This window comes from Labrus bergylta, chromosome 10 (genome assembly GCF_963930695.1).
Source record: "Labrus bergylta chromosome 10, fLabBer1.1, whole genome shotgun sequence".
Classification (NCBI taxonomy): domain Eukaryota; kingdom Metazoa; phylum Chordata; class Actinopteri; order Labriformes; family Labridae; genus Labrus; species Labrus bergylta.
Genome location: NC_089204.1, coordinates 19904886 through 19917612, shown reverse-complemented (window position 1 = coordinate 19917612; position 12727 = coordinate 19904886). Strand labels below are relative to the sequence as shown.

Genomic DNA, 12727 nt, shown 5'->3' with positions numbered 1-12727 from the left:
GCGTCAGTGTTCAGTGACCTTAGTGTTCATTGACTTTGACATGTAGACTGCAGGAGTAGGGGATTGAAATTGTTAATATTTTGATTGAGAGATGACCCACTTTACCACTGAGGCACAGACACATGTTGAAAAAAACTCCTAGAATCAGAAAAAAAATAAAAATAAAAAATCCTGGACAAAATAAAACTACTTTTTCAGCATTGTAGCAAAGCTGAGTCTTGAGTCTGATGTATGAATGTATATGTGGTTTCTTGTTCTCAGAATGGCTTCACCCCTCTGTACATGGCAGCCCAGGAGAACCACCTTGAGGTGGTGCGGTTCCTTCTGGAGAACAGCGCCAGCCAGAGTATGGCCACTGAGGTACTGTATACATTTGAGAGTGTGCTTACTGTATATATATATATATATATGTGTGTGTGCGTGCTAAACGTGTGTGCACTTCTAGTCGTACAGTATGTTTCTGTCTCAGTCATGTTAGGTCTTTACATCTGTTGTACTAACCACCTTCATCTCCTTTCTTCCTCTGTTTCCTCCTTTTACCACCCCCCTCACCCTGCTGACTCTGCACTTTGTCTCTTTGTCCTCCTCTCTTCTTTTCCCCGTCTCTCTGTATCTGTTTCTCATCTTCTCTGTCTCACATTCCCGCTCCGTCTTCCCATCATCCCTCTTTGCCCGCCCTGCCCCGCCTCCTCCCCTTCCCTCCTTCCTCCCACCCTGTCTCTTCATGAGGGACTAGGCAGAGCTCATTGATTGGTAGTGTATGGTGGTGGAGGAGGCAGAGTGACCTTGAGCGGGTCACAGATGAGGTCCTCTCCGCTCGCTGCCTCTCCTCCACGGGTGCTGCTGCCATTATTGCTCTGATATACGCTGCTCAGCCTGTGGAACACACACACATACTCTTTAAGATTCCCCACACGTACACACACACACACACACACACAGGCATGTGGGATGGAAACCCCAGGTCAACAGTTTGTTTGTTTACATATTTTAGCCACATGTTGGAACACATGATTCCTCTTAGGACTTCAATACAGATAGAACATTTCCTCACATGTACACACACACACACATTCCATTCTTGTGCAGATGACAAATGAACACTCGCTCACTATTTCTTCTCCGTGCAAACACATTCAAACCTACAATATGCAGTGGAAGCTCTCAGCTGAATTATGCATCTGTGGTGTGTGTGTGTGTGGGAGAGAGACGTGGGCCTTTTCCATCCTCTCCTCTCATTATGTAACTGCCATTAGTGTCCTATATGGTGAGCAGGCAGGAAATGTTCAGAATCCTCAACATCTGTTTGTCAAACAGCATGTTCAGTTGAGATTTACTGCTCTAAATGCTGTTATCAGATCAAACGGTCTCAAGGTCTGAATTCAAGAGTTTGTTTTTGTTTTAAGTATCAATAAGATCATTTTATCGAGATGTCCCAAGGAGCCATTCAAAAGTAAAACCAGAGAGTAGATAATGGAAACTTAAAAGCAAACTAATTGAACCACCATTTATGATCAAAAGGCAATTTCTTATCTGGCTCAGGAGAAATTCTCATAATTAAACACAATTTTGTAGTTTCACTTGATTTAGTATTATGAAAAATGTTTAGATCCTTTATGTTTGATAAGCCTCTTATACCCAGGCGTTCTAAATACGGTTGTAAAACCAAAAGTTGCCTGATGAACAGTTACATGTTTATAATAAGAAATGATAAAAAGGCGGGTTTTACCTTGTAAAAGGTATATATAGGTCTATATGAGCAAAGAGTTATTCTAAAGCCTGGTGCGTCTCATATGGACAGTTAAGGCTGGTTTGAGCCTCTGTATGAGACGTCAGGGGCTGTGAAGAAGCGTCAGTATTTGACAATTTAGGACGAGAACCTGCTGACCAACTTTCAGCGTCTTCTCCTTTCAGACTCAAGTATATTTTTTACATATATTTTGTATATCTATTAGTAAAACATGCTCTAAAACTTCTGCAGTACTCAGGAGTCTTGCTTTGCTCACCTTATAATCCAGCAAAAGTTGTTATGGAGCCCCAAAGATCAGATAACCTGCTCCTAACCTACCCCCTACCCATATAACCCATCCAATCATACACTATAGTTGATACGGCCCCAGTGAGCACCTCTCTGTTTGCCCTCACCTGCAGGATGGCTTCACCCCTCTGGCAGTGGCGCTACAGCAGGGCCATGACCAGGTCGTCTCCCTGCTTTTGGAGAACGATACAAAGGGCAAGGTACGACTACCTGCCCTGCACATCGCTGCCCGCAAGGACGACACCAAGGCCGCGGCCCTGCTCCTACAGAACGACCACAACGCTGACGTTGAGTCCAAGGTGAGTCCTGTAGCTGATGAGGACAGTCTCTGGTGCTGGTGGTGGAGCTTCAGATGGTTGCTTCTTTCTTTTTTTTCTTTTTTAATCTCATTCTTTGATTGTTTAATTGTTTTTTTGAATTATTGATGCAAGTTTTATTACCCGCTGAATTTTTCTCTTCTTCTGTCTTGGTTTAATCTTCCCTTCAATGCTCTTTTGGCAAAAAAAAGGGGAAATGTGCATGTTTTTTTAATTGTATGTTTGTCAAACTTAAAATCTTCTTTATGAATTTTTTTTTTCTTTTTGCGTTATATTGTCTTTCACTGAGCTCCTTCTCCCCTCTCTCTGCTCCTCCCTGCCTGTCAGTGGAGGCTCTTCTCTGGTTTTTTTTGCTCACTAACTGCCCGTTCTCTCCTCTCTTGGCTGACATTGTAGATGATGGTGAATAGAACAACAGAGGTACACCTCTACTCTGTACATTACTTAGTCCTCTCCATCGCAAGTCATATAAACTGTGGAAAACAACAACAAACACTTCAGTGCCCCTGACTTGATGCAGTAGTGATTCTGCAGCCCTTTTTCACTCCCCTTTTCCATTTTAACTCTCATGTTCTTCTGCATTGCTTGATTCATGTATCTGTAGCCATAGAGGAAGTCATAGAGGAGTAGCGCATGTTTCACTAATACCGACAGGCTGGGGACTTGGGTGTCTAGGTTTGTTTGCTATGTCCTAATAGTTTCATGGTGTCCAAAATTGAAGCTTCCGCTGTTATTTTTGGCAAAATATTCTTGACTGTTGACAAAATGTTGTCTTTATGTGACAGTCCGTCCATGAAACTGATTAACATGATAACCTGTGTTAGCATGAAATGTGGTTATCATTCATTGGATAACGATGGTTTGTCAATAACCTGCATGGCAACCAAACCCCCTCCAAGCTGTGAAGGAGCCAAGCCTTCTAGAACATAAAAGGAAAGTCTTTTCAGTGTACTTAGTGCTTTTCTTAGATTTAGGAACTTCTAGTTATGAACCATGGCACCTAAAGCATTTCGCATGGGACCAAAAAAAAAAAACAACAACAAAAAAACAAGCAACCTCAACTCTGCTTCTGTGGTAACAAGGACCCATTCGTCACACCAAAGCCAGGCGGTCACACTCTGTGTGTGTGCCTGTTTTGGTTGGCATTGTTTCAGGCTTTGGCAGGCTGACCACTTATCTGATATGATTCATCCAAAAACTGCTCTGTTGATCTGAGGCCCTGCATCGTGGTAAACAACATTTATATTGGAAAAAGGAAAGTTACAGAAAGCAGCTCACATATAGTATATAGTACTGTATGATTTTAATTACACTTACACAAAACAGATTGTGCAGTTACCTTACTTTGAGGTGAGAAAATATCTTCCAAAATGATTCATACTTGTAGTGTTTTTGAATGGGACTCCAGGTGTCAAGCAGAGGATGTGAGAGACACCTGCTCCCCGCTGGATTATTGGTTGTTTGATTTTGCGATTCTGATATTTAGATAGCCTAATATGAGACTCATTTAATCATTGAAGAGATTGTTTCCAGTGTTCTTCTGTTGCTTTCACAGCTGTTACTCTCTAAGCCAGGGGGTTTTGCCAGGAAATTAACTCTAACTCAAGATGTGAACACATGGACATTAGGGTCATTTGCAGGACAAATTTTGCACACTAAGATCATCAGGATGTTTTAAATGAGATTGTATAGATTATCAGCTTTTACCTTCAGAGTTTTGAAATGTGAGTTATATATTCAGAAAGGCCTATTTCAGGATTTTTTTTTCCTCTCACTATTTTAGTCTAATGAGTCATATTTTAGTACCATGCCGCACATTAAAGGTCTGAATCTAAACCTCTCTTGTTGTCAGCACTCTGTTGGTCCATGGTTGATGCTTCATTAAAAGGGACTTTCTCTGATACTGTGAGGAAGGTCAGGTGTTACAGTGTGTAGTAGAGTGTGTCCTTGTCTGATAGTTTGTGACTGTACGTCCACCACATGTTTAGACTGCTGTAAACAGTGTAAAGGTCTGAACTGAACTCTACATGTGTTGTCTGTTTCATAGTTTGTAATTTGTGTGCGTGTGTGTGTGTGTGTGTGTGTGTGCCTGTGTGTGTGCGCGTGTGTGTGTCTGATTTTGTGTGTGTCCGCCTTTCTCAAATCATCAGAGTGGTTTCACCCCCTTACACATCGCCGCTCACTATGGCAACATAAACGTGGCCACGCTACTGCTGAACAGAGGGGCAGCTGTGGACTTCATGGCTCGGGTGAGTTTTTTCTGCCCTCTGCTGTTTGGGAGGGGTACTACTACAAACATTAAAGGTGAACAACAGGGATATATAATGCTAACATATGCTTATTTTTATAATCCGCTGCACAACAAAAATTACTTTACTGTCACTTTTTTTGTAAGCGAACAATAAATATAATAATAATAATAATATAGGTGAATAATAACATTTAGGTTTGAAAATAAAAAGCTATATAAGTATAAGTAATTCTATTGTCAGCTTGTCTTATGGTTTGTATAGTTTTCTAACATAATTGAATTTTTCTGCATGTGCATTCATTCTGTAAACAATGCAAGTGGGCATGATTATCATTTATTTCCAGTGGGCATTAAGAAAATAATCCTTCCTCTCCGTTAAACAGAATAAACAGCAGTATATGTGTCACATTAGATGAGATGCCTCTGAGTGTTCATTACAGTTGCATCACTTCACTTCACATGGCTGCAGTCTCACTGCGAAATGCTGTGATGTCATTAGAAGAGTAGGATTGTCGCTGGTTGATGTGGATATTTAAAAAAAGAGTGGGTACCATTCAAATGTGTTTGTTTTATACCCCAGACATTAGCTATTTACATCCAGCATTGGTCTGTAATTATATCAATGGGTGTGTAGAGCAGTGTTTGTGTGTGTGTATGTGTGTGTGTGTGCTGCTTTTTGACACTGATTACAGGTTGGAACTTAAAAGTCATGCTTCAGCAGTGAGGAGAGATAGTGTTTAACAGTGGAGCTATTTATCTATCCAATTAGATAATGAAATGCTATGTCCCTTTAATCAAGTGGGCGTTGGGTTAGTATTAAGCAAATACAAGCACTACAATCTACAGTCCACAGGGTAACATGTTTCAGATCTATTTAATCATTTTGATTTAATTATATATTTTGAATAGACGAGGGGTCAATGTTGTAATTTTAAACTTAAACATCTGATGTGACTGCTGAATTAAACCTTGATTTCCACTTTTTTTTTGTTCAGAATGACATCACACCGCTACATGTGGCATCAAAACGGGGAAACAGCAACATGGTCAAGTTGTTGCTGGACAGAGGGTCCAAAATCGATGCAAAGACCAAGGTAGGAGCTCAGACCAAGGCGTCCTTTAAAAAAATGCAAGGAGTACCGAAATGAAGAATATTAAGTCTCCTTGAAGTATCCTGGTTATACTGGATTTCTAAAGAAAGTAGAAATCATTTCCTGAAGTTTATCAGGCTGACTTTTCTGTCTTCAATGCACATTTTACAAATGGTTCTTATTCACCAGTATGCGTACAGATGAGTAAAGAGCAGCTATTTGGTGGGGGAAAAAACCTCCATACAACACCTTAGTCAGTGGTGTTTCCTGCTGTTTTGTGAAGTTTATCTATCAGTTACTTAATTATGTTTGTTAAGTAATTTGATTCAGAGATTTGTAATATGTCACATTAACCATTTGACCATGTCATCAAATGGTTTTCTCAACCCATGTAAAATATTCATTTTAAAAATGTGGCTGCAATACAACACTCAAATTCAATCAACCTGTTTTTATTTATACAGAACCAAATCACTTAAAAGTTATTTCATGACACTTTACCTACATATAGATTAGGTCTCGTTGTGCTCTTTGTATAATTATAAAGATGCAACACTAGTGCACACCACAGTATGCAGTGCGTAATACATTTGATTTTAAAATTGAAGCTAGGAAAGGGATCATGTTTTTATTTTGTCTCCTGTGATTTGTTAGGAACATTTGCTATCATTTTTCTTTTTTAGGACGGGCTAACACCTCTTCACTGTGGCGCGAGGAGCGGGCACGAGCAGGTGGTAGAGATCCTACTAGACCGAGGAGCTCCTTTCCTGTCCAAGACCAAGGTAGCTACTGGGACGATTCATTTAGGAGACGCTGCTTAGCTTAGAACAGAAAGTCACAGTTTTTTACAACAGTTTTTATAAAACAGGAAATAGATTACAGTTCATTTTTGTTTGTTTCAACTAGCTTGACCAAACTTTTTTTTAGTTATTTAACAATCTGTTAACCAATCACATAGCAGGACTGTTGTTGTTGCTGTAGTGTTGTCGCATTGTCTCCATAACGTGTGTGCGGCCTCTCCAGAACAGCCTGTCTCCGCGGCGTAGCCCTACAGTTTGACCGCGCAGGACGACCAGTGTAACAAAATAGACATTGTTGTAATGACCTCGTTATAACAATGCTCCTGTAACCTTCTCAGCAACTTCCTTCACAGTCTGTCTGTGCAGCGTACAGTCACGCCCTAACTTACTGTGTCTGTCTGTCCATCTGTCTATGTGTCCGTCTGCGTGTGTGTTTGTTTCTGTCTCTTTCTCTTTCTCTCCCTCTCTCTCTCTTTCTTTCCCTCTCTTTCCCTCCCACTATAGAACGGCCTGTCTCCGCTCCACATGGCCACTCAGGGGGACCACCTGAACTGTGTCCAGTTCCTGCTCCAGCATGACGTCCCAGTGGATGACGTTACCAATGACTACCTGACGGCGCTGCACGTCGCCGCTCACTGTGGTCACTACAAGGTGGCAAAGCTCATCGTGGACAAGAAGGCCAACCCTAACGCCAAGGCTCTGGTAGGGACAAGAGGGCGGGGCATGGAGGTTAAAGTAAAAAGTGATATTAATGACCAGCACGGTACCACGTGCACAGACAACCTATGTTTTCAGGTGCCGGTCAGTTGCAGGAACATGCAATGAAAATGAAATAAAACGTGGCACACTAAAAATTACTTTACTGTCACTTTATTGTGAGTGAACAATAGCTTCGCCTGTAGCTTCCTCAGGTTCACCCAGCTGGGCACACCTCAGTGTGTCACAATTTATTTATTTTTCATTATTAAAAAGTTATATTGTTGTATTGAAAAAAAAAGCATCTCGTAATTATATTGTTGTATACAGTATTTGTCATTTAGGCAGGAGAAATGTTTTACTGTGAGTGAAAAATCTTTACAAGCTTGTCTTGTGACAGCAGCAGCACATTGAACCTACATCATACACGCTATATAGATGTTTTATGGCTACAGTACAGCTGCAAAGATTCTGCAGTAGTGAATGTTTTTTTTTCCCCTGTCTCTATGTGAAGAATGGTTTCACGCCGCTTCACATTGCCTGCAAGAAGAACAGAGTGAAAGTGATGGAGCTTCTTCTAAAACATGGGGCGTCTATCCAGGCTGTCACTGAGGTACAACTGAAAACTGAGTTTGTGTTTGAGCTGCACCATTGAATACATTGTGCTTTGCCCTTTGATTTGCATGTCTTTGATTCAACCTATTTTTAGTCTTTCAAAGCTTTGCTTGTGTTGTATTTTTAGTGCTATTGCTCATGTCTGGTTCTCTATAGTCTGGCCTGACGCCGATCCATGTTGCAGCCTTCATGGGTCATGAGAACATTGTCCATGCACTGACGCAGCACGGCGCCTCACCCAACACAACCAACGTGGTGAGTGGATTATTTGTAATGATGCTAAATATATCTAAAATAAGTTCCTCTGTTCAGAATTCAAATAGTTCTCTATGAAACTCTCCTGCTGACGACTGTGTCTGTGTGGCTCCCAGCGAGGTGAGACGGCTCTCCACATGGCAGCGAGGGCAGGCCAGGCAGACGTAGTCCGATACCTGCTTAAGAACGGAGCCAAGGTGGAGACCAAGTCCAAGGTTAGAGCACTGAGCCGCATTATTAATCACTGTGTTGTGAAGCAAACAAAATGAAGCATAGAACGATGAAATACGGGGCCAAAAGTCGCTTTCACCTTCTCCGCAGGACGACCAGACAGCGTTGCACATCTCCAGTCGGCTGGGCAAAGTCGACATCGTACAACAGCTGCTGCAGTGCGGCGCCTCTGCCAACGCTGCCACCACCTCAGGCTACACCCCCCTACACCTGGCTGCCCGGGAAGGACACCAGGATGTTGCTGCCATGTTGCTAGAGAACGGGGCCTCGCTCTCTTCTTCCACTAAGGTGGGAACTTATTTAAATGTTTAAAGACATGGAGTCTGATGTCTCTTTTCCCCTCACTTGACATCACATTCATTTAAAGCCATCTGAAAACAACAACCACATTTTTTTTTTATGCCATGTATCTCCACCAGTGGGCACCAGTGTCCATTTGAAATAACCTCCATTGTGCTGTATTGTCATGTTTATTCGTCATAGTTTTTTGCTGCTTAGTTATAATAAAGAAGGATTCATAGACTTCTGCCTACAACACTCAACCATGGTATGTGCTACCACACAGTGGAGTCACATCTTTTTTTACACTGCTCACATTCAAATGACAGTTTTGGGAAAGTAAATTTAGGATTTTTTAATTTGATCCAGGGAGTCAGCCTTGCACATATTACATCATTTTTTAGTGATGGTGGTCTAACCGCACATATCAAGGTCAAACAGAGAAGTGGAGTAGTCTCGTTGTACGTGTGTATATTATTGCTGGGGGGTTTTCTTTGAAGGTGACCCTTTATCAGTGGAACAGTTTAATGAAGGGTAAACCCCATGGTGCCAGTGCTCTTTCTCTCTCTCTCTCTCTCTTTAACTCTCTGTCTCTCTCTCACACACATCTTTTGGGACATCACCTACGTCAGCTGTCCAAATGATGTCATACCAATCTGGGGAACAGAGAAATTAAAATTAAACCTCTTATGTCTGTGAAACATTTTTACATAAAGGAACCTGATTCTAAAAACACCTCAAACTCACAGTCACCCTTTGTTTTCCAAATCATCATCCAAACTGTGTGAAAACGGACCGAACCCATCACACAATTGAGGTCAAGTGTTTCAGAGCATGGAATGGGAATCTGTGGGAGTCCCACATTCCTCTGGAAAATATGACCTAATGTCTTAAAATATCTCCACATACACACAGGAAGGAAGCAAAGATTAAGATGATCACATTATACAGCTGTTAAATATAGATATGGAATACAAGAGGAAATAAGGGCCTATGGGTTAGTCTCTCAGGGTATCACATCCCTTAAAACAGTCTTTAGTTTATTTGGTGCTCTTACTGAATTACTCATACTCATAATGTTATAGTTATTTGTTGGTCAGCTTACATTTTAGTGTTGCATTCCATGATATATATTTGTCAAAATCCTTGCTTCAAAATAGCGTACATCTGCATTTTTTTATCTTGAAAATGTCTTTAACCTTAATTTTATGCTAAATATTATCCAAAAAAGACATGAGTTAAAACAAAACATTTTCAAGAATTTCATGTTTAACATAAATGCTTATTTATTTATTTTTTGCTTAAAAATGTAATTCAGAAGAGTTCCTCTCAAGTCTGTGAGAAACTATGTTGTTGTGGAGAAGAACTTGACCCCGACCAGCAGAAGGCTCTCCTTAAACAACGCAAACAATCTCTTCCTGTTTGAATAACGATCTCTACCGTCACCATCCTTTCATTGCTCTCCATCTTCCCACTGTCTTTTATTCAGTGTCTTCCTTTGTGCCCAACAGAAAGGGTTCAGCCCCCTGCATGTGGCAGCAAAGTATGGCAAGATGGAGGTAGCCAGTCTCCTCTTACAGAAAAGGGCTTCGCCTGATGCTGCAGGAAAGGTGAGCTATCTGTCCAGTTGCGCTACACACTCATGTTAGAGTTCATCTAAATCTTGTCCAAAACTTCGACCTGTAGGGAAGCATACGCTTTCTGAGGAGGGGGGTGCCTTTTACAAGACACTCTTATGCAGCTCAGAGAAAAATTAAGGCAACAAGAGTATAAACTCAGATTTCTGCATCGTCAATACAAGCAACTAACGTCAAGGTGTTACAGGATCAGTGCCATAGTTTCAAATAATCCTTAGAAATTCCAGCTAACATAAAATATAAGCACTAGGAAACATATTCAACACAGCCAAAGGGATTATGAGCAGCAAAATGAAGAAGGTAATCTTTTATCACGAAGTACAAAGCCTCTGCAGGAGAATATTACACAAACGTGCCTTTTTGCGTTATCTCAGACCCATTTTAATTCTACATTTTATTCAACTTGCCTTCTGAGATCTTTCCAACAAATGACTAAAATTAGGAAGTATTTCAGATATTGTGATCATCAATCATCCCAAAGCTCTTTCTGTTGCTTAGTCTTATTCAGCCTGTCTCCCAGAGAGTAAACAGGACACTTCTGGAGTTGTATTTCCCAAGCTACAGCTGGAAACAGGGGCGATAGAGGTGGTTTTGTGGAGGAGTGTCAGTGATCCCTGGATAACACAACAAACAGATGCTTGTACTTTTATAAAAGCCTTTGGGGTACATTCTCATTTATTCCCCCTCATGAAATGCGCCCATTCCTCCTCCACATGCACCTTGGGAGACAACATTTGTGTACACATTCTCACATACAGGCTTACTGGCACTGATTATGGTGTTGGCTGGATTTGTATGTCTGTGTGCCACCATCTGAGAGCATTTACCGTAATGGTAGCCAGGTATGATAATGACGATTCCACACTGTTTGTTGGTGTCATGCTAAAATCAGTCACATTGATCAGTCTGAACACAAAGCCAAACCTCAAGGCCTTTCTTTGAATTTAAGCACTCTAATTTTCTGTAAAGATGAGATTAAATACTTATTAAGTTTACTTACCTTTTAAACAAAAGAGTATTTGAACCCCAAGTAATGTTGTGCAGAGTTGTAACAATGCATTGCAATAGCTCATGGGCTTTTCATGACACACTCTGCACTATTTTTCAGAATAAATGCAAGTGTTTGTTTAATGTGCTGGAAACACCAGTTGCCTGTTGAGCATCCTGGTGACTCAGGTCTGGTTGTACAGTCTGGAGGACGCTCTTTAAACCGTGAACAATAAAAACAACATGTTGCTGCTGGTGCTGCTGCTAGTAAAAATTCTACTCTAATGCTACAACGTCTACTAGTGATGCAGGAAAGAAAATCACACCATTGCTCTCAGACCTCCGACTCATAGTGTCATCTTTTTGAAGCTTCTTCTTCTTCTATATTTCAGCATGAGGTTGTTGCTCTAAACTGTTCTCTGTACTAACTAGCTTCCATCACTTGAATATACATTTCTCATCGCGTTTCTGCATTGCTCTGATTCTTTCATTCTACTTACCTGCGGGATTGTGCTCGTGTGTGTGTGCAGTGACTTTCTAACCTGGTGATGTGTTGCATGCTTGTGTGTCTGCGGATGTTTGTGTACTCGTATGTGTGTGTGTTGGTGTGGGTGTTTCAGAGCGGGCTAACTCCACTGCATGTAGCCGCTCACTACGATAATCAGAGAGTGGCTCTGCTGCTGCTGGATCAGGGAGCTTCTCCACATGCTGCCGCCAAGGTATCCACACAAACCCACATATGCACACAATAAAATCACCTGGCTTGGTGTCATCTCTGACCATTAATATAATAATCCTTATGTAAAGTACATCTGTTCAAGATCTAACGCTCACCCATTTTTCTCCCATCACATCTGGTCTTGTGTTTGATGTTGTGAGTGATTGGACTGCTTTTTCTTTGAGTTTGGAAAATCTTTGAAATCACTTGACCAGACAAGGTTTAGCTTTACACAGTTGGCGTTTTTTCTGCTTGGTGGTTTATTTGATGCTGCGTTTTAAAATTGTCATAAAGTATAACTGATAATTTGTTACAAAAGGTTGTGAAATAATCCAGGGTCTCTACTTCAAAGAACCAGACAGTTTTTAAAGTTTGCTCAAGGGTTGTAAATTTTGTGTGTTCCAAATTAAAAGCAAACGTATTAAAGTATTTGAAACCCACAAACACATATGGTCAGTGACATATTGTTAAGTTGTGGTAAGTCTCCTGCCAGGTTTTGGTTGTGTTTCAAAACCACAGAACAAGTTTGAGAAGAGTAGAACAACAGGCCAACAAAATATGGCGGGAAGTCTCTGTTTCTTGTTAGGGTGACAGAGTAGACAGACATCCTTCACAAGTTCCCAAAGCTTGTAAAGTGAATTATTGCTTGCTAGCTGTTCCTGTTTCTGTTAGCTCTCTCATTCCTAATCTGTATCTGTCTCTATTTATTCCTTTACTTTTCCAGCCTCCCACCCTCCTGCACTCTTAGTCATCCCTCCCTGGCCCTCTTTCCTTCTCTTTCTCCTGCTATAAATTAGGTTTTTTTTTTATTT

At 41.0% G+C, this 12727-nt stretch overlaps 1 protein-coding gene across 8 annotated transcripts in view; it reads left to right on the top strand.

Annotated features, from left to right (window-relative positions):
• The window catches only part of LOC109987898 (ankyrin-3-like), a 130509-nt gene that overhangs the window by 70667 nt on the left and 47115 nt on the right, over positions 1–12727 (top strand). For all 8 annotated transcript variants that reach the window (XM_065959612.1, XM_065959615.1, XM_065959613.1 and 5 more), the window contains exons 5-16: positions 262–360; positions 2152–2337; positions 4506–4604; positions 5602–5700; positions 6381–6479; positions 7002–7199; positions 7708–7806; positions 7965–8063; positions 8180–8278; positions 8385–8582; positions 10085–10183; positions 11818–11916. In XM_065959612.1, coding sequence (XP_065815684.1) covers positions 262–360; positions 2152–2337; positions 4506–4604; positions 5602–5700; positions 6381–6479; positions 7002–7199; positions 7708–7806; positions 7965–8063; positions 8180–8278; positions 8385–8582; positions 10085–10183; positions 11818–11916 — 1473 coding nt within the window. The remainder of the gene's footprint in view (positions 1–261; positions 361–2151; positions 2338–4505; positions 4605–5601; positions 5701–6380; positions 6480–7001; positions 7200–7707; positions 7807–7964; positions 8064–8179; positions 8279–8384; positions 8583–10084; positions 10184–11817; positions 11917–12727) is intronic.